The sequence below is a fragment of the Falco naumanni genome, chromosome Z, assembly GCF_017639655.2.
Source record: "Falco naumanni isolate bFalNau1 chromosome Z, bFalNau1.pat, whole genome shotgun sequence".
Taxonomy (NCBI): domain Eukaryota; kingdom Metazoa; phylum Chordata; class Aves; order Falconiformes; family Falconidae; genus Falco; species Falco naumanni.
In genome coordinates, this window is record NC_054080.1 from 1,852,415 (window position 1) to 1,870,780 (window position 18,366).

General features: G+C 39.1%; 1 protein-coding gene across 3 annotated transcripts in view; it reads left to right on the top strand.

Moving 5' to 3' along the window:
* ATG10 (autophagy related 10) overlaps positions 1-18,366 on the top strand; it is a 106,059-nt gene that overhangs the window by 40,309 nt on the left and 47,384 nt on the right. For all 3 annotated transcript variants that reach the window (XM_040578993.1, XM_040578994.1, XM_040578995.1), the window contains exon 4: positions 11,086-11,209. In XM_040578993.1, coding sequence (XP_040434927.1) covers positions 11,086-11,209 — 124 coding nt within the window. The remainder of the gene's footprint in view (positions 1-11,085; positions 11,210-18,366) is intronic.

Below are 18,366 nucleotides of genomic sequence, written 5' to 3' on the forward strand. Positions count from 1 at the left end.
TTTAGGAAAGCATGCTCTTAGTTGATTCTAGATAGATTCCTTTACATAAGCAGAAATAATTTAAGTAGTAAATATCTTGCTGTTTTCTTTGAGACCCGATTTGGGGTACGTGCAGCAGCACGCAGTACAATAAAAGGTTCTTTCGGCAAATGTTTAGGAAAATACTTTCCAAGAGATCTGCACATGATTAGAATTACTGAGTGCTCTCCTCTTTGGCTTCCTGTTTTGGAATTAAATGCCTTCGGGACACTTGGAAAATCTCTGTTTTGAAAAGCAAGAGCAATTTAACCAATTAAATACTTAATCGTCTTAGCTGTGATTTCAGTTAGTTGTAAATAGGGACGAACATATGAAAAAGTCCGTGACATACCTTCATCAAATTGAAGGAATAAATTAACTCCAGCAGCCATAGAGTAGCTTTTGAGGGAAATGAGAGCAGATAAAATGTAGCAACAGTAAAAGTGACGTTATGGTGCTTTCTCTGCACATGCGTACAATTACTAGCTCTTTCCTTACTTCTTGTATCCTGTGTTTCTGATTCTGTGCGATACTGAGTGAATCACTCTCTGATATGGTCAAAGAAGTTGGGGCTGTGAAACCTCTCATGCTTTGTGCCCTCTGAACACAAAAATCACCTGTGGAGGCTAATATGGCACGGTGTCATTCACCAGGGCCCTGGGGTACCCGGGCTATGTTCTCTGCTCCAGCGAATGCTTGGTGACTCATACAAATTGGAACAGCAGAGATGTCACCTCAAGTGCTTTGTGGTGTCTGAAGTGCGTTTCTGAGGGAGGAGAGATGTGCCTTCAAGTTTCCCCATGCCGAAGGAGGAACTGTGAAAGTGGGAGAACGCAGCTTTCCTTTTCAAGTTTTCTGCTTGAAAATTGCTTAAAGTATTTTACATAGCTTATTTATAAAGTTTGAAGGAAAATACAAATATGCTTGTTCAATGGTTTTACACAGAACAGTCTCTTCAGGTCCCTCCACCTAGTATGGAGCAATTCAACTAGAAGAAGAATTCCCTAAAATGAGATGAGTTAATGTACCTAACAGCTCACCCATTATGTGGATCTTGCATCTGTGTAAAACTTCTGTAGTAACACTGTATGTGAGCTTGGCCCCATGCAGCTAATGTACAGTGTGTACCATTTTTTTACTTTTGTAAACCTTGTGCTACAGTGGTCTTGCCTGGTTGTTGTATTTGTGTAGTATTGTTGAGCATCACAGGTGTTTTCCACCCCATACTGTGGGCATTCCTAATTTTGTACTGAGCTTTCTTGTCAAATAAAACAGAGTTTGCATGAAGATGGAAACTGTTACACTCCAGACAGAAACACTGTAAATAATTCATACAGGTTTTTTACTTGGCTTTAAATAATTATAAAGCAAATTCCAAATTCTTAGTTTTGGAGTATAGCTGGCTTCAAGGTGCAGTTGTATGGAGTTGTACAAAACTCTTGGTGGTGTATTACTATAGCTGAGATCCTTTTCTACTTCTGTATTTTATTTATTTTTCCGTAGAAGTCTCCTAACCATATTATTCAGCCATAGGAATATAGTATAGCTATCTTTATTGTTAGATAATGTTTTAACAGACAGTTTTTAATTACATGAATGTAATGCATACTGTCTTCTCATTTGAATTTTGTGAATTTTAACAGCATTTTGTCAAACTACAATTACTTCTTTGTAAAGCTTGCTAGCAGTTAAATTTGCATCGAGATCTATTATGTACGGGATTCCTGGAAATGAATAGTATCATGTAATACAGCATGGCAGTTTTTATTTGAGATCACATTAATAAAAGAAGTAATTCAGTACTTTCTTTCCAGCCACGATGAATGTCTCCAGTATACATTTGGGCTGTTTGTGGTCAGTGACATTTGATAACATTATATTTATTAATACTTAGAATATTCTTACAGAGTATTTTGTTTGAAAGTGAACTGAAGGGCTTTTGACCTGCCCAAATCTGAATTCAGAGCTTTGCATTTCCTATGTAACAGTGATGAGAGAGTAGAAAGTAAGTACATCTGTATTACATCATATATTAATAAAATAAACATTTTTCAGGGCAAGCAAAAGCTGAAATTCCTTGACATGGTAGGGTCTGGCCCTATTCCATTAAAAAATACCTTTATTACACTTAAGCATTTCCAAAAAGAAAAAAAATCGCTGGATCCTAATATGCTACCAGTTTTTATTTAAGAGTAGGAAGAAATTCAGGTGGTTTTTTTGAGAATTTGCAAGTAAATTCATAATTATTTTGAGTGATAGTTAAAATTTTTGAATTAAGATTATTTTGAATTTGAAATAGATCTTTGTATTTTAATTTCATCTTCCTATTGTCCTAATAGGAGAGTAATGTATATACTTTAGCTTCAATGTATAGTTAATATGATCCGATCTTTTGTATTCAAATAAACTGGTTGTAATTAAGCTACATTTTTTATGATTATTGTTTTTAATTGATGTGCTTATATAGGCTATGGCCAAGCTTAGACTGGCATCTCAGGTAACTTTTAAGTTGTAGCGTTTTGACGATACTAACTTAATCGGATGCTATTTACTTTTAAGTTGTAGCGTTTTGATGATATTAACTTAATTGGATACTGTTTTCTTTTTCAAGTAGGCAGCATGCAACTATCATACTTGCAGTAAGCCACTGCCTTTCTCTTACAGTGCCCTGGGTGGGTGTCTGTGCAGGCGAGCCTCCGTGGAGTGCTTGCCCAGCTCCACTGTGGCTGCCAAGCCTGTAGCACAGCAAATAAATCCAGAACTGCACTGTCCCTGCGTCCCCTTCAGCCACTTTTAAATGTGGCCTTCAACTTCAAATTTCTTGTTTTTATAATGCCAGATTTTGTGACAATTTGAGCATTTCTGTCTGTAACTTTTTCACTTGAATTGCTGCTAAACACTGTCTGTCAGTCTTGGCACCATTTTCGTGCAGCTTCCCATCTGAGAAATTAATGAGGATTTGAATTTGTCTTCTATAAAGGAAAGGTTTGTAGGCATTTGCTGTCAGTCTCCCCATTGAATTAAGTATGGCCAAAACTGGGTTGCTGCTGAGATTCTCAAAGCAGAAATAATAATCCTTGTTCTAAAAAAATAAAATTGACCTAAAATACAGCTGAACTGCTACCATTGTCTTCTAGTGTAGCAATTTTTTTTTTCTTTTTGCCTATTATAAAACATAGAGCCCAATCCTGGAAACACTTCAATTCAAAACAGCAATAATCTTGTGAAATAGTACTTAACCTCAAAGTAGTAACTTATTCTAGTTCATCCAAATGCAAGATAATGACAAAAATAATCAGAAAATCCTGCAATTTGGTTTATGTTTGGATGAAATCGAATTATTTAAAACTTTGCTTGTGTGTGAATTTTAATTTTTTTACTCTGATAATTATTGCAAACGAACTGCAATGATGTGTAGTTACACCAACTTGATCCATTTTTCATGAGCCTTGAAAACGCTGTGCTCCTCTGTGTATATGCATAGCTTGTGCTCATGTGGTAGCACTGTATTTGCAAGTATTTTTTATGAAGACTTGCGAATGAAATTCCAAACCTTTCTATTAAACATAGCTATTTTGTTGTATGCCTAGAGTAGGCAGATTCACAGATCTAAATCACACTATTCCGCCAAATGACATAGATGCACTTGGTATCTGTGGCCAAAATTCGGTCTGACAGAATTCCTTCTCACCTGTCCCTTAACCTGCGGTATCCCGGGGGCTCCTGAGAGTGCAGTCCCAGGTTGGTCATGCCATGGACTCCCACAGCTCATCTTGCCCTCAGCACTATTACCTAGCAAGGCTTCTGAAAACACAAGTACCAAAACGTGCCCTGTAAAAGATTGCCAGAGGTGCCCTACAGTACGAGGGAAGTCATGAAGCCATCCTCATTTTGGTTCTCTCCTCTGGCAGAGGGGCTGGAAGCTGCTTTGAAAGTGCCTGACTCATAGGTTTATCAGTTATTGTGGAAGCTGTTCTGCTTCATGTGGAATAATTAAGTATACGCTGGATGAGACAGAGGGATGGACTTTGAGCTGACGTTTACCGTACTCAGAATAAGAGGCAGGAATTCCTGTCCCAGCAGAGAGGCATATGTGGAGCATTCTCCATACCTTACCTGTCCTGCATCAGTTTTCTTACAGAAGGGCTAGTGGTAAAAAAGAGGGGGTATGAGTGCCACCATCTCCAGGTGTTTCTTATCTTGCCATACTTCCTTAGAAAGAAGGGCTGCTGTAAATGCCTAATTCCAAGAAATGGTACTGACAAATAATGTTGATTGGAGGTAGTGGGAGTAATTGAACCCCTACAGCTTACACCTGAGGTTGCTCTGTTCTTCAGCGAGGTGTGTGTCCATAGCTTCAGGTGGACCCTTCTTTTAAGAATTTCAAATAGACTGGGTTAGTCCACGTGGGCCATGTCCCTCTTGCTCCTTTGATTACCTTGCCTCATTTCCTAGCTTCACCGGCTGTTAGCTGTAGTTTCCACCAGACGAGGTTTCCTAAAGTACTGTGTCTCAGTGCTTCAGCCCTGTTCAGAATAGAGTCTTGTACTTCCTACGTAAAAAAGAAGATGTTTCTTTGGGGGGAGGAGAGAAGCCACCAAATTCTGCATTTTGTATGTGACAGCCTGGGAAAAATGAAGAATGATTTTGATAGAGTTCCCCACCTTTATGTGAAGAAAAATTTCCCAACTGTTCTGTTTTCATGGTCTGTTGCCTCTTTTGCTTGAATAGGTTTTGCTTTCACTTGTAATAGCAGTTTTAAAGCAATCAGAAGACAAATCTAATTTACAACCATTAGAAATGATTATTAATGCATGAGGAACTACTGCAAGTTTATGTGCCGTATCTTTTTGGGGTGGAAATCTAGGTATTTTGGTATGCCTTGAATGACAAAAGGCTGTGGGGTTTTTTTAGTAACCTTTATTTTGGGTGTGGGGGGGGTAAATAGTCTTTCTGATTATGACTGGTACTTTAACAGTGTCATGGTCAGGGTGCTGACTGGCAGTCAGAGGATTTTCCTTTGGGAAATGAAGTATTTCAGGGATCCATTGCATGTTTACCTTAACTCAGACTTGAGTTTTTCCATTGGTGACATAGTGGCTTTTCAAGGTAGCCCTGTCTTCCAGAAGAAGGCTCGTTGGACATGGTGTTTAGTAATACCACCGACTAATACAAGGACCAGTTTCTTTCTTTGGTATTGACGGGCAGTATGTAACCAGGTTCTGCCCTTGGCCAACTGAATTTGAAGGCATTCAGGATAGTGGGGAAGATTTTGTCACTGAATACAGGAAACAAGTCCATAAGGTAACTTCATTATTCTTGAGACCTCTTCTGTTATTCTCATATGGCCTCATCTGTCAGTAATGATGCTGGCATCAGGGAACATATGGAGGCTGTTGGATTTCCCCATATATACTTCACATAAAAGAGCAATTTATTAATGTATATAAAAATGATGCAACTAGTGGCAAAGACATTTGTATACCATTCATCTTACACTTAAATTCTTCAGGAAGTTGTCCACATTTTTATGCATTTTTACAGACCATGACGTAGTGGGGTAACTTTGATTACAGCCTAAAAATTTTAGCATAGTATGAATAGTGAACGGAATATACTGACAATCACTTAATGCAAACTGAAATTCTTGTACTGTATTAAAATAAAAATCCCCATGTGCTAGGGTGGTTTTGAGATTCTCGGTTCGCTTTTTTTTCCTCAGCATGTTTAGTTTTGCAAGGAGATTTTTTTCATTTTGTAGGTCTCCTTGCAATTTTCAAGTAATACTTCATTTTGAGATTTTATTCCAGGCACTGGGCGTACTGGCTGTTCAACCTTCATTCAGTCAGCCAGGCTTCTGTCTTCTGCCATCCTCTGGCTTGTAGGGGTGATCCAGGCTGGTCAGGAGGGTGTGAGGTGAGCTGCTGCCCAGAGGTCTGACTCTTCTCTCCAATGAGGCTCATCTTGCTGACTGCTCCAACGCCACACTGCATTTTCCACGTGGAAAGGAAAGGGAGGATCAGACTGGAGATTCAAGATCTTTGTAAGGATGAGAATGACTTGAGACTCTGCACAGGAGGTACAAAAACCAGCAGGAAAATGACCTGCAGAGACTAGACCTGTGGGGGCTGCAGGCAAGAAAGTGAGACACGGTCCAAATAAATGTGGAGAACACCCGGGAGGAAGAATAAAGAGTGCAGATACTATCTCACCACGCTGCCACACCCTCCACATTAAACTGTGCTTTAATTCTGTCTGCTGAACACTGTCCTACCATTCAGTTTTCATGTTCAGATCTCCCTATTTGCCAAAGTGTTGAATGGGGAGGGGAGCTGCTTTCTGAAAACTCTTGTGTTTCTCATGGTAGCTCACAGTTGTCTTTGAAGAAAGAGAAACACCACGCTGGAGAAAGTGTGATACATTTGTTTTCAACTGCAGAGGCTGAAATGAAATTAAGTGTAAATGTATTCCAAGCAATGAAATCAGATTTGCATACTAATCTGGATGGCATCTCCCCACCCCCACCCCCCCAGTGAAACTAGCAGTACCAGTAACTGTGCCTGAGTCACCTTTTCTCCCTTGCCTCCTTGAAGCCCAGTCCTGCCCTGCTCCTGCAGAATATCTCAGGAGGCTGGCCTGCAGCAGGAGGAAGTAGAGGTCAAGATGGCAGGAGAAGAGATGAGGAACATGGGAGTGACTTGAGATCCAGGAGATATGTACCCACTGTTCTTTAAACCACTTCTCTTACCTCTTCCCCCAAAAAGGGTGTTAGGGCCTACGTAAGCATTTCAAAGGGAATTTGGGCTGAGCAAGGATGGCTGTCTCAGCTGGCCTCTGTGGGTGAGGTGGAGAGAGGAAAATGTTTTGTGTCAGCACAGGAAAATCCCTTTTTTATTAGGTAATTCTGTCACCTCCTCAGTTTACCAGGTCCATCACTTCCCTGGCCCTTCCCTTTCTTCTGAAGCCCTCCTAGTCGGAAGGTCACCTGCCTTAACCCATACCTTCCTGCTGCTTTTCAGTCTGGAGCAATGTTACTACTAAAGAGTATCAAAACATGCTATTAACTCTCTCCTGCTGCCAATTAGCTTGTTACCAGGGTTTTAAACTTGCCTTCTTCATCAGGAGAAGTAAGAATAGTACAAATATATTATTTTGCCTTTAGAATGACATGCGGCATAATTTCTTATCTATTGATTTAAATAAAGTAGCATTTTAAAAGGAACAAATCAACTTAATGTGTTCAGGGGGTACTTAAAGGTTGAGAACAATTTTGTATCAATTAAAATTAGTGATAACTCAGTAATAATGGAACTAATGTAATTAATTAGGTAGTTGCTGCTTATCTTTTTTCTAATACATACATTACTTTTAAACATCTGCTCAGTAGTCCATTATGATAGCATGAGAATGGTTTTACGTGAGAGCAATTGAGGAACAGATGCTTCCTGATGACAACTTCCCTATTTGTTTAGGAAACAGTCAGAGAGTCCTGGATTCACAGTTTTAACTGGAAGCATGGCAAGCATGCAAGGAAATCTGCAAAGCAGACACAAAAAATTGAGAAATCAAATTACTTCATAGCATTTCTAATGATTGCAGTTTTGTCAAACCCCCTTTATGTTAACATTTCAGGTTTTTTTTAAATGCGAGTATGTTTGTTTTGTCTTTACAAGATCTAAACAAAATTATGAATTTGTTCTGTGGCGTGTATGTGTGAATGTTTTGCAGCAGTTACAAAATCTTGCAAAGTTAAAATTTATTTCAATATTGTCTATTATAGTAATTAAGATTCAGCATTAGCTTAAAAAGAAAACAACAGTATACATAAAAAAGGAAACTAGAACAATTATTGGAAGGAAAAATTTCAATAGGATATCATATAAAGTAGATAAAAATAAAATTCTGTTGTGATTTTTTTTTTTATAAATTATACCTGTGTTTTATATTTATGGCTTTGTCAGTAGTTGGTTAAAGAGTGAAAAATAAATCCCTTCTTTTGGGCTGATATAAAACTCTCTGAGGCTCCATCGCTTTATTCAGCCAAGCACAGATTTTTAGATGTTCTAAAGATCACCTAAAATGACTGTACTCATTTTATTCATTTCATCAGCAAAGTTAATCTCATCAGCTAGAGAGATATCATCAAAATTTTTAGGTTCCAAAATGTAGTTTCTCTGCATAAATACTGTGCATTGTACTTACAGAGACTGTGAAGTACAGGATTACACATCAATGCTGTATCTTTTTCTGTAAGAAGTCTTGAAACTGCTGTATACTGAAAGGAAAGGGGATTAGAGGCAGCCCTAAGAAGGATTCAGCTATCTGCCTTTGTATGCAAATCACACATACAGTGTACCCACTCGTCACTAGAAACAGCAGAAAAAGACTGAGTTTCAGAAACTTAACTTTGAGTGTTGAAACTTTGTAGTAGACTGAAATACATTTTGTTACAGAGCAGAATAATGTCAGTTTTAAAACTTCTTTGAGCTTTGCATTCAGCTGAATGCTTGATTTCAGAAACTGCCTAAACTATCAGTCAAAAAAAATCCAGAATAATCCAGAATAAATGTGTCCACATGTTCTGCTATCCAGAAGAGTAAAGCAGCAAAGCTGTCTTCTTCCCTTCTCAACTGCCTCTCCTGCCGTCAAACTATGTACGTCTTCTGGGAAGGCCACTTCTGCATAAACCCACCTTTCTCTGGAAGTAATAGGATATTTTGGGAAGTACTCAGTCATCTAATGTATGTCTGGTAATGGCAGGAATTCTTAAGATTTCTTAATGGCTGTCTCAAAGAACAATGAAATCAGAAAGTCTCTCCTTTGCTTTCCTTTTCCTAAGCCAGCAACTGAAGGTAGAAGTTTTTTACCAGCTGAAATCTTGTGCTAACCCAGTAAATTGAATTCTTAATGACGCAGTTGTTCCTAGGTTAATTTATGACCTTCTGAGTATACCTAAGTATACTTCTAAGCAGTGGTTTTCTAAAGCACATTTTCCTAAGGATATACAGATTTGAGTATTTCATTTTAAGTTAGTATTAACTTCCTTTCCTAATTATTTGGAGATAGTGAAGAATATGGCTTCTTCTTTATTCAGTCTAAAGTAGTCACAAATTAGGTATCAGTGTTCATGTGAGGGTATACAGTCATTTTACCCTTGTATACAGAAAGTGGGAGAGTAGTGTATACATACAACTTTTTTCTAAAACAGTAGTATTTAATACATGAACAGGTAGTCTTGCCATATCCAGAAGAAGTTTTAGGGCAAGGTAAACTGGTGACTAAGCTGTAGGCAAGACCATAATATCTGATGAAACATTGATGTCTGTAAAGCAGTATGATTTTGATTCCAGGAGGTTGATCCAAAAAGGGGTTTGTAAATTTTAACGTAGGTTCGGTTCTGAATATGGATGCTTTCCCACCTCTATGAACTCAAAAGCCAGTTTGTAGTTGTTTTTTGGTTTCTTTTTCCACAGGCGGCTGCTGTTCTTTCTTTTACTATTCTCACTAAAGCATTGAAAATAGATCCATTTTCAAGAAAGTTCATCTTACCATAGAGAAAAAATTTCCATTTTTCTGAAGTGATCTTTTTAAATCTGAGTATCACATCTGATCAGAGCGTATGACGTTTGTGAGGGGGAAAAGAACTTGCCTTCTTAGCCTGTTATACATTTACGTGGGAACTGGACATAGCATGCCTAACTGTACCTGGCCCATGAAGTCAGATACAGTAATCATCACTGTCCCTTCTGGCATGCTGTCTTTAGTATCCATTCACATACAGTTTTAAAAATTACGTTAACAAAGAGAGCGCTTTCTTTGAAGATTCCTTCCCAAGGTCTGGGCTTGCCATTTGTGATCTTCTATCCATGTGCCTCAGCAGCATCTGGTTGTCTAATACACTAAATTTGGGGGAAATCACTTTTATGTGGGCTATCAAAAAAAAAATATTTAAAGTATTTTGTGTGTCATTACTGTTATAGTTTATCAGTTCTTCATAGATTAATTCATCACTGAGTTCAGTTAAGGATGTGAGATAAAAGTGCAAAATAGCTTTAAGTTTCTCGTGTGTTAAGTCCGGATGGTGTTCAAAAGATGCTGGTTCTTCTTTCCTGATCAATCTTTATTTTGCTTGGACAGAGACAGGAAGAAAATATTCACAGTTGCTTGGCAATAGTCAGGTTGGAAATACACACCCAACCTGTGGGGCATTATGGTTGCTTAGTTCATGCATGCAAATTTGGGGGTTTGAAAACTGAACAAGTCCACACCCATAGTGTCTTTTTTGAAAGTTTATTCTAACAATCTTAATGGCATTATTAATTTAATGGTTCCATTTTCAGAGGTGTTGAGTATTGACAGTTTTTAGATAGGTCAAAACAACTGGGTACTAGAACTAGCACTACTTTGAATATTAATTTGAAATGCTAAGGAAATATATGCTGCAACTGGGATATATCTCAATGGTGTAACGTTCTATCCTGATTTATTTCAAATCTACAATAAACTTTACTTACTTTACACTTTAAATATATATTAACAGGAAAAAATAATCTCAGTTTTAGAAGTATTATTAGCAAAAACAACCTCTGGCAAAAAGCCTTTCAAGAAGGTAGAACAAAGAATTTTCATGGATACATCTGCTTTGTCTTTTGGCAAGGAAAACCAGATTACTTAAGGATACACTTTTAAAATTATCTATACTAAAGGTAATGAGAGGGATGCAGCTGTAGTCACCTTACTGTACCAGTTGTTGTGCCATGAAGATTTTAGAGAGCTTTTGTCTTTTGTTTACAAAAGCAGCCTGCACTTAGAGGGACCTCAGTTCTGCAAATGCATAGTTCACAGTTGCGGGAGTTAAGATGTCTTTGTAGGTTTTGAACTTTTGTGATTTTCTCGCTAGTATTGATAAATGGCTTTTGAAAGTTAAGTGAGTGATGCTGTGAAAGGGATGATTGCCATTATTTCTGTTCTGTATATTTATTGAATTTATTACAATATTAGTAACTACTTTTCCTTTATACAAACACAAAAGTTGATGTATTACTGTGTTCATGTTTGTTGTTTTAGGAGTCTTTGGATGATTCTCAAGCAGCTGGAGTTTGTGCAACAGAAGTGATTCACTATGAGTATCATGTCTTGTACTCCAGCAGCTACCGAGTACCTGTGCTTTATTTTAGGGCATGCTTTTTAGGTAAGACCAATTAAACAAAAGGAAGAATAATATGTTGGGTCAATAGATGTTAAGAACACAGACTTTATATTAAATTGAGCAACAGAGTAATAATTATATGTAGTAAAAAAGTAAGAGATTAGGCTGTTCACAATTAAATTTTGTCATACTCCCAATACAGAGCTTCAGAACCTTGGAGTAGATGATATCATCTCAGTCTGAAGGAGGCTGATCTTTGGCTCCTGGCGTCTTGCCTGTGGTTGACTAAAACTGCTGGTCATTTTTCTTGTTCTTTTCTTTAAATTAACACAAAAACTTAAAGCTGCAGTTTTGAATTTGGCTGCAATATAAGAGGACATAATTACATACAGTGCTTCAGCAGAACTGTGTCGGTTTCTTTGGAGCCTGAATTTGAGCCACAAGGCTGTGGTCTAAATGTACCTTTAAAAGTGTATGCTGTTTTTTTGTATTTAAATTTGCTGCTTAAACAAAACAAAATTGATAAGGTGTTGCCTTTTTCTGTCTATTAAAACTGGCTCTTGAAACACTAACTGATCTTCTTTCCTCCCTGGTACATACATCTTGTTACCTGTTACTCAATTGCTGTAGCCACTGTGATTTCACTCACCATCCTGTCAGAAAGGAAGGAGGAACACACAGTCTCCCTCCAAGGCCGCTGGTGGTGACACTTAACTTAATCAGCAGAGTGATCACACTGCAGCACTGGCTGTGCTCTGTTCCTCTCTGCCCAAAGACTGTGTACCTAGGGTGGAGGGATTGAAATCTCCAATCCACTTCATTCAGTCTCCTGCATGGTAGCATCAGCATCTTTTGTGTTTTGAATAATCTCCTAACTTTATCTAGATAAAGATGTCTGAATGTTGCCAGTGATATCTTTTCCTATTTAATTAAAAAGTAGCTTAAGCTGCTTTGAATGTGTTTGGTAGATTTAATCACTCTCTGGTTTACATTGTTTAATGGTTTCTAATTTTGCAGTGTTAGCATTTTAAAAGGCACTTCAAATTTAAAATTGAAGAACAAATTCTCATAGACTCCCTGGTGGAAAGATTTTAGTCTGAGGTGCAGTTTCAGGAATGGATAATTTGGGGTAAATTTTCAAACTGGGAAGTGGGGAACTGGGGACATTGCTCCGCCTTTACCACCAACAGAATTCATTTGCACACATCCTGCTGCAAATTTATTTCTAGAATTGTTACAGGCATTTACAAATGTGCAATGTTTTGCCCTTAAACTTATTGTGCAGACAGGAAGATAAAGAAAGTTTTGCTGTAAGAGAGAGATTAACCTATTTGTGGCCCTGAAAAATGTCATCTTTTTGGGTTTAGCTGAATTAATAGTGCAGTGTCACTACAGAAGAGGATGGAGACGCTGCAGGTAGAGGAAATAGGACACTGTTTCTAATGTACTGTACTTTCATATAATTAGTATTCACCATAAGCAGTTAATCACCAGAGAAGAGCTCCCAGAGACAAAACAAGTTGTTTAGCTTGTCAGCATCAGGGAATTGGAGGTGTTGAAACATGACTCCTTATAGCTGGAAGTGGATATTACAGAAGCTAGTGGATGATCTAATGCACAATCCTGGTATTATGTGCCAACAGCTCCCCTTGCAGTACAAATCCGTAATTGTTCCTACAAGTATAATTATGTTTGAAAATACTTCTTGGGAACGTTTCACAATGGAAAACAAGGACTGTTTTTTAGATAATTCCTAAAGTCACCTGGGTTCTCTTCAACATTTAACATTCTTTTTTAACATTTAACATTGTCTGACTCTTGAAGAGAGAAGGATACGAAATGCTGGCAATAATTACTTTTCCTATAATACTTTCAACTATTATTCTCTGATTTTAATTATGGATAGTGTACTTCTGAAAATGGAAAATTCTATTGTCCCTGCAAGTTATTTGCCTGCTTGTGCCGTGCTGTCTCCAGGTCCCGACATGGGGTTTTCAGGAACGAGCAGATGACAATCGCTTTCACAATTGCTTGAGATATCTGAGCAAAATATCTTTTGTCTGATGCTGAACCCGGTATAAGGAAAACTCTAGGCTAGGCAATGCCCTGAGATTTTTTTCCTTTGAGGTAATAGTCTTCATGTGGTAGGCTCCTCACCTTGTTTCTCAGACAACTAGTAATACTCGCTGCATTCCTCATCTGAAATAATCAGGGAAGAATCTTCTGAGACGTATACCAATTTCCCAGTCTAAATTCCTGTGATTATTTGTAGATTAAGTAACAGAAGCAGTTTCTCACAAGTCTCTTGTGAGCTGTTCGTGGTTTCCCTTGAATCCTGTCCATACTGATCCTCATGTTAATTAGAGCTTGTTGGGGGAGTGGAGGTGAGCTATAATCCTTCCAGTGTTTCCACAGCCCTGCCCTATCTTGCCTTCCCCAGCAGCAGGGCACAGAGTTTGAATTCAGAACTCTGCTTCCTCTATGGCAGTATGTTAAATGGCCATTACGCCTCGAGGCCTGCCTAGGAAATAACAATTCTGTTCGACCTAAGTGGTTTTGCTTGTTTTGCAATATTCACTTGCTCACTTTGTATGTTATGGTAGCAACTGGTGTCAGCCTCTCCAAATCTGCACTCTTCAAAATAGGCTCTTTGAAAACATCTCTAGAACAATTAAATCCTACCTTTCTCTGTGAGTCCGGTTTCTGTTGACTTGGTCTCTTGCAGTCCCACCTAGGAAAAAGGCTTCCAGTAGAGCTGCAGGGGAGATTTTCCTGTCACGTTCAGTGTGGTTGGCATCTTCAGGAGCTTGTGTCAGTGAGGACATCCAGTTTTCACTGCTCTCTGCTAGCAATTGTGTTTAAACATTACAGTTCAGTTCTTCCTGCAAATAGGGCAAAAGTTGTATCTTTATCCTTGCTGGTGTCTAAGTTGGATGAAATAACTTGTTTTCCAGACTTCATCTTTAGACCTCTTTTTTGGGGGAGAGGAAGTGCGACATGTAAGGTAGTGTAAGGTAAGGGTTTGACATTTTAATTGCCACAGAACTAAAACCTTATGAGAGACATCTAAACTTTCTGGTAGTCTCTGGGAATAGATTTAAAGGAAGATCTTGTTCTGCGCAAGGACAAATTTGAGCTGAATATAATGATTAAGCGTGATGACTCTTGTCTGGAAGGTTGTTGGGGAACATCACAGCATACCTGAACATAATTTTAGCCTAGATATGTGTAAGAAACATTTTTCCTCTACCTCATAATATTTCCCCCATGGGATATATTCCTAAATTCAGACCTGTTGAAGTCCTAGCTTGTGTCAGGAGCTCAGAACAATGCTCCTCAATACCTCAGTCTCAGAGAACTAGGTGTCATTTGTCCAAAATCTGTTTTATGTATGCCATACTTTTCAGAAATGGGAGCTCTTCTTTCTTTCTTTGGCTTCTGAGATTACCAAATAGGTAGTTGGAGAAATGCATGAACCCCTGCTGATACCTGATGTCAGCAATTAGCCCTCTTAGAGACAGATGGTATAGGCAATTAGCCTTCTCCTTCAATGCTGGCATCAGCCAGATGGGCTGAGCTAGGTCCAGTAAGCTTTCTTTAATCAGCAGAGTATTTCCCCGTTTTCTTAGTCTTTAAGATGTCAAGGAACTTGGGTCTTTTCCTGAGGTGTCGTCATCTGAAACCATACATTCAAAAAACCTCTTGCACCAGCAGTGAGGTAGCAGCAACACAATCACAGGTGGACACAGGCATCATTCAGGAATCACCTGAATTTGAAGAAAATAATGGCTTGTCTCACACCTCTCTTCTTATTTTTCCTACAAAGGTAGAGGAAGAATCATGAATGCTGGCTAAGCACTAAAAGGGCAGAACTAATGGGAGTCAATAAGGACTGCAGCCTAACTCCTCTAGGAAAGAGAGAAGGAATGGGATTCTCAAGTTGACCTGCTCAAAATACGTTTTGTGCTCTGATATACAGATAGATCCCTGCCAATAAAAAAAGTGCTAATCAGCGGTTAGAGGGAGGGAGCTTGTGAGATAATGTAACATCCTCCAGCCCTGAAGGCATGACTTTCTGTATTCATAACCATACTGGGCCTGGTGGATGCACTTTCCAGAACACAGACTTACTCCCTGAACTCAAAAGCATGTAACCACTATGTCATTTCTCAGAAAGATAGCTCCTCCTAAGACTGTGTCCCATATGAACTTGTTTTATCTTGGCTTTGGACATAAATAAAACTGAATAATTTGTATAATCAGATATTCTCCCAAGCTGTAAGGGTTTTTTATTCTTTTGTGGTAAATGGTTTCATAAGAGTGTTTCTTTGGAAAATATGCCAGAATGAAGCCTCAAAACAACTCGTGCACCCATTCACCAAAAGAGTCAAATAACCTTTAATTGGAAACCTAAGAAATTATTAAAAGCCCTTAGTAAACAGTAACTTGGGAAGCCTGAAAATTTTCTCTGAAAATGTATGTGAAAATTTGTGTGCCTGAAGAATTTCCACCCTTTGTAGAAGTTAAGGTGCCCAGTCAGCTGGGAGCTGACTCATACGTGGTCTTAATGACCACACCTTGCTGCTGTGAGGGGGGCACTCAACTGTCTGCTTTTTAATTATTTCTTACCTGTGGTGATATAAATGAATTAACCCCAATTGGACCATCTAGAACCTTTTCTCAGAAAAGTTTGTTGTAGTCTAGACAGTTTAAGTAATAAAAATCCGAGTTTGTGATAGAAAGGTTATAAAGGTTGCAGTTGTTCTTGCTGACTGTTAAAGCAGATGAACTGGTTGATTCCAGCCCATAGTTAATTAGTGGCAGAAACAGAACCCATACTTGAAAGAGTTCTTGACTCCTATCCTTTATCTCATTTCTCTTGGTTACTTCCCAGGCTCTTTTGGCCTTTCTTGCTGGCTAGATGTCAAGTTTATTTTATCAGAGTCTGCATTTTGCAGAGCCTGGGTTATTACTGATGAGCTGATGATGTGTTGCATGCCATATTTGTGGCACTACAGGCATGGAGCTTCAGACAAAGATGCAGTAAATCTCGCACGACCCACAAGCAGTAATTGCTGTGTGGTGTACGTTTCCTTTCATGCTCTGTAATTACTTAGATGGATTATACAAAAGGTACATATAGCCACAAACTTTCACTTCTGTCTGCACGCCTGCTCCCAGCTAGACTTGGGATAAGACTTGGGACAAGCTGCAGGCACCTCAGCAGCTGTGTCATTGTGGGTGCACGGTGAGTTAATGTATTGCTCTGCCTTCCTCTCCTGCCACTTCTCTTGTCTTGATGCTGCTGTTGCCTGCTTTTTCTGGCTGAACCCTTTGAGTTCAGCTCCATCACAGGAAAGAGTGAGAGAAGAAGCAGAGAGGCTGATTGGCTCAGCAGGTGCCACAGTGGCCCCTTGTTGCTAGCAGCAACAATTACAAAGTGCTCTGTCAGCACAGCTGGATATTTGAGGTCTCAGTGGGTTGCAAGAATGTTTAACAGGACTGCTAAACACGTGAATGGTGACAGCCCTTGAAAAAGGGGTCTATGGGCGCCCAAAGAATACAGATGTGTGTTTTGTGCAACTCTGGGAGCTTGCAAATAAAGTGGATTCACTTACATTACCCTAAGCAAATTCACACAAACCGAGGAGTTTTAAAACATAAACCACACTTCCAGCCAGATTACCTGAAATGGGTTTTATTGTCCACACTTACCTTCTGACACTGCAGGAACAAAACCAAAATGGACTGCAAAACCTCCGAACTGTTCTTCTTTCCCTTGTGCTCTCTAACAAGCAGTCCTTCTATCAGTCATTTTAAGATCTTAGAGTAGTTGTTGTTTGGGGGTTTTTGTGGTTTGTTTTTTTTCTCTTTTTTTTTAATTGAGAAAGAAAGCACCAGACTTTCAGGTCTTTATCCCAGAAAAGAGGATGGGGAAACGCACCATCCAGACTGTCTTCTTTCTCCAGCTGAACTCACATCCATTTTAAGTATTGATAATTTAATATTTCTTGCTGCATCTGGCCTTCCATCTAGTCATTTAAATAATAATGTACGGGAACATTCTGGAAGCATGTATGAAAGCTAACTCCATTTAAAATGCACACTTAAACTCCTTTAAAGCTTAGTGAAATATATTAAAATAGTGGAAAATGAAAAATACAGGGAAATGTAAATCCAAACATATTTCAATATATAAGTGCATAATCAGAATGCCCAGATCAATTTTTTATTCCTATCTGAAACGTTGCAATTACTCTATATTAACTACTGAAGTATTTTATTGTCTGTGGTCTTGCTATGATATGAACTGAAATTTTCAGTATGGATGTTATTTGTATTTTTCTCTGAAGTGAAAGTAATTCTACACTGATATATGATGGAAGATACACTACTTCTCATACATGAAGTAATAAAATCCATGAGGTGAAGACAAAACTAAATTTAACTATAATATGCTTAATGCTTCAATAATATTTGATCATTTCTGTAAATGAGATTAATGGTTAGAGTCAGAGTCATCAATTTCCTGTGTATGATCTGGATTTGCTAAAGTGTTATAAAAATTCACAGATACAAAGAAAGGTGTACAGAACAAGATCTAGAGTGGCAAATCAAATTTTGCATTAGAATGTGTGTTGTTCTAGATTTTCCATTTGGATTTCCTCTGGATTCTCCTTGCAGGTTGAATAAAAAACAGAAAATCACAAGTATGTATGGCATCTCATATTCATAGAATCATAGAACAGTTTGGGTTGGAAGGGACCTTAAAGACCATCTAGCTCCAACCCCCCTGCCGTGGGACACGCCCCCTCCCCAGCCCAGGCTGCCCCCAGCCCCGTCCAGCCTGGCCTTGAGCCCCCCCAGGGACGGGGCACCCACAGCTGCTCCGGGCAGCCTGGGCCATCTCACCACCCTCGCCGTACAGAATTCCTTCCCAATAGCGAATCTAAACCCACCCTCCTCCAGCCCCAAACCGTCGCCCCTCGTCCTGTCACTACAGGCCCCGGTAAAACATCTCTCTCCACCTTTCTCGTAAGCCCCCTTTACGGGTCAGGAGCCCACCAGAAGGTCTCCCCGGAGCCTTCCCTTCCCCAGGCTGGACAAGCCCAGCCCTCTCAGCCTGTCCTGACGGGAGAGGTGCTCCAGCCCCCTGACCATCTTCGTGGCCCGGCTCTGGACCCGCTCCAGCAGGGCCG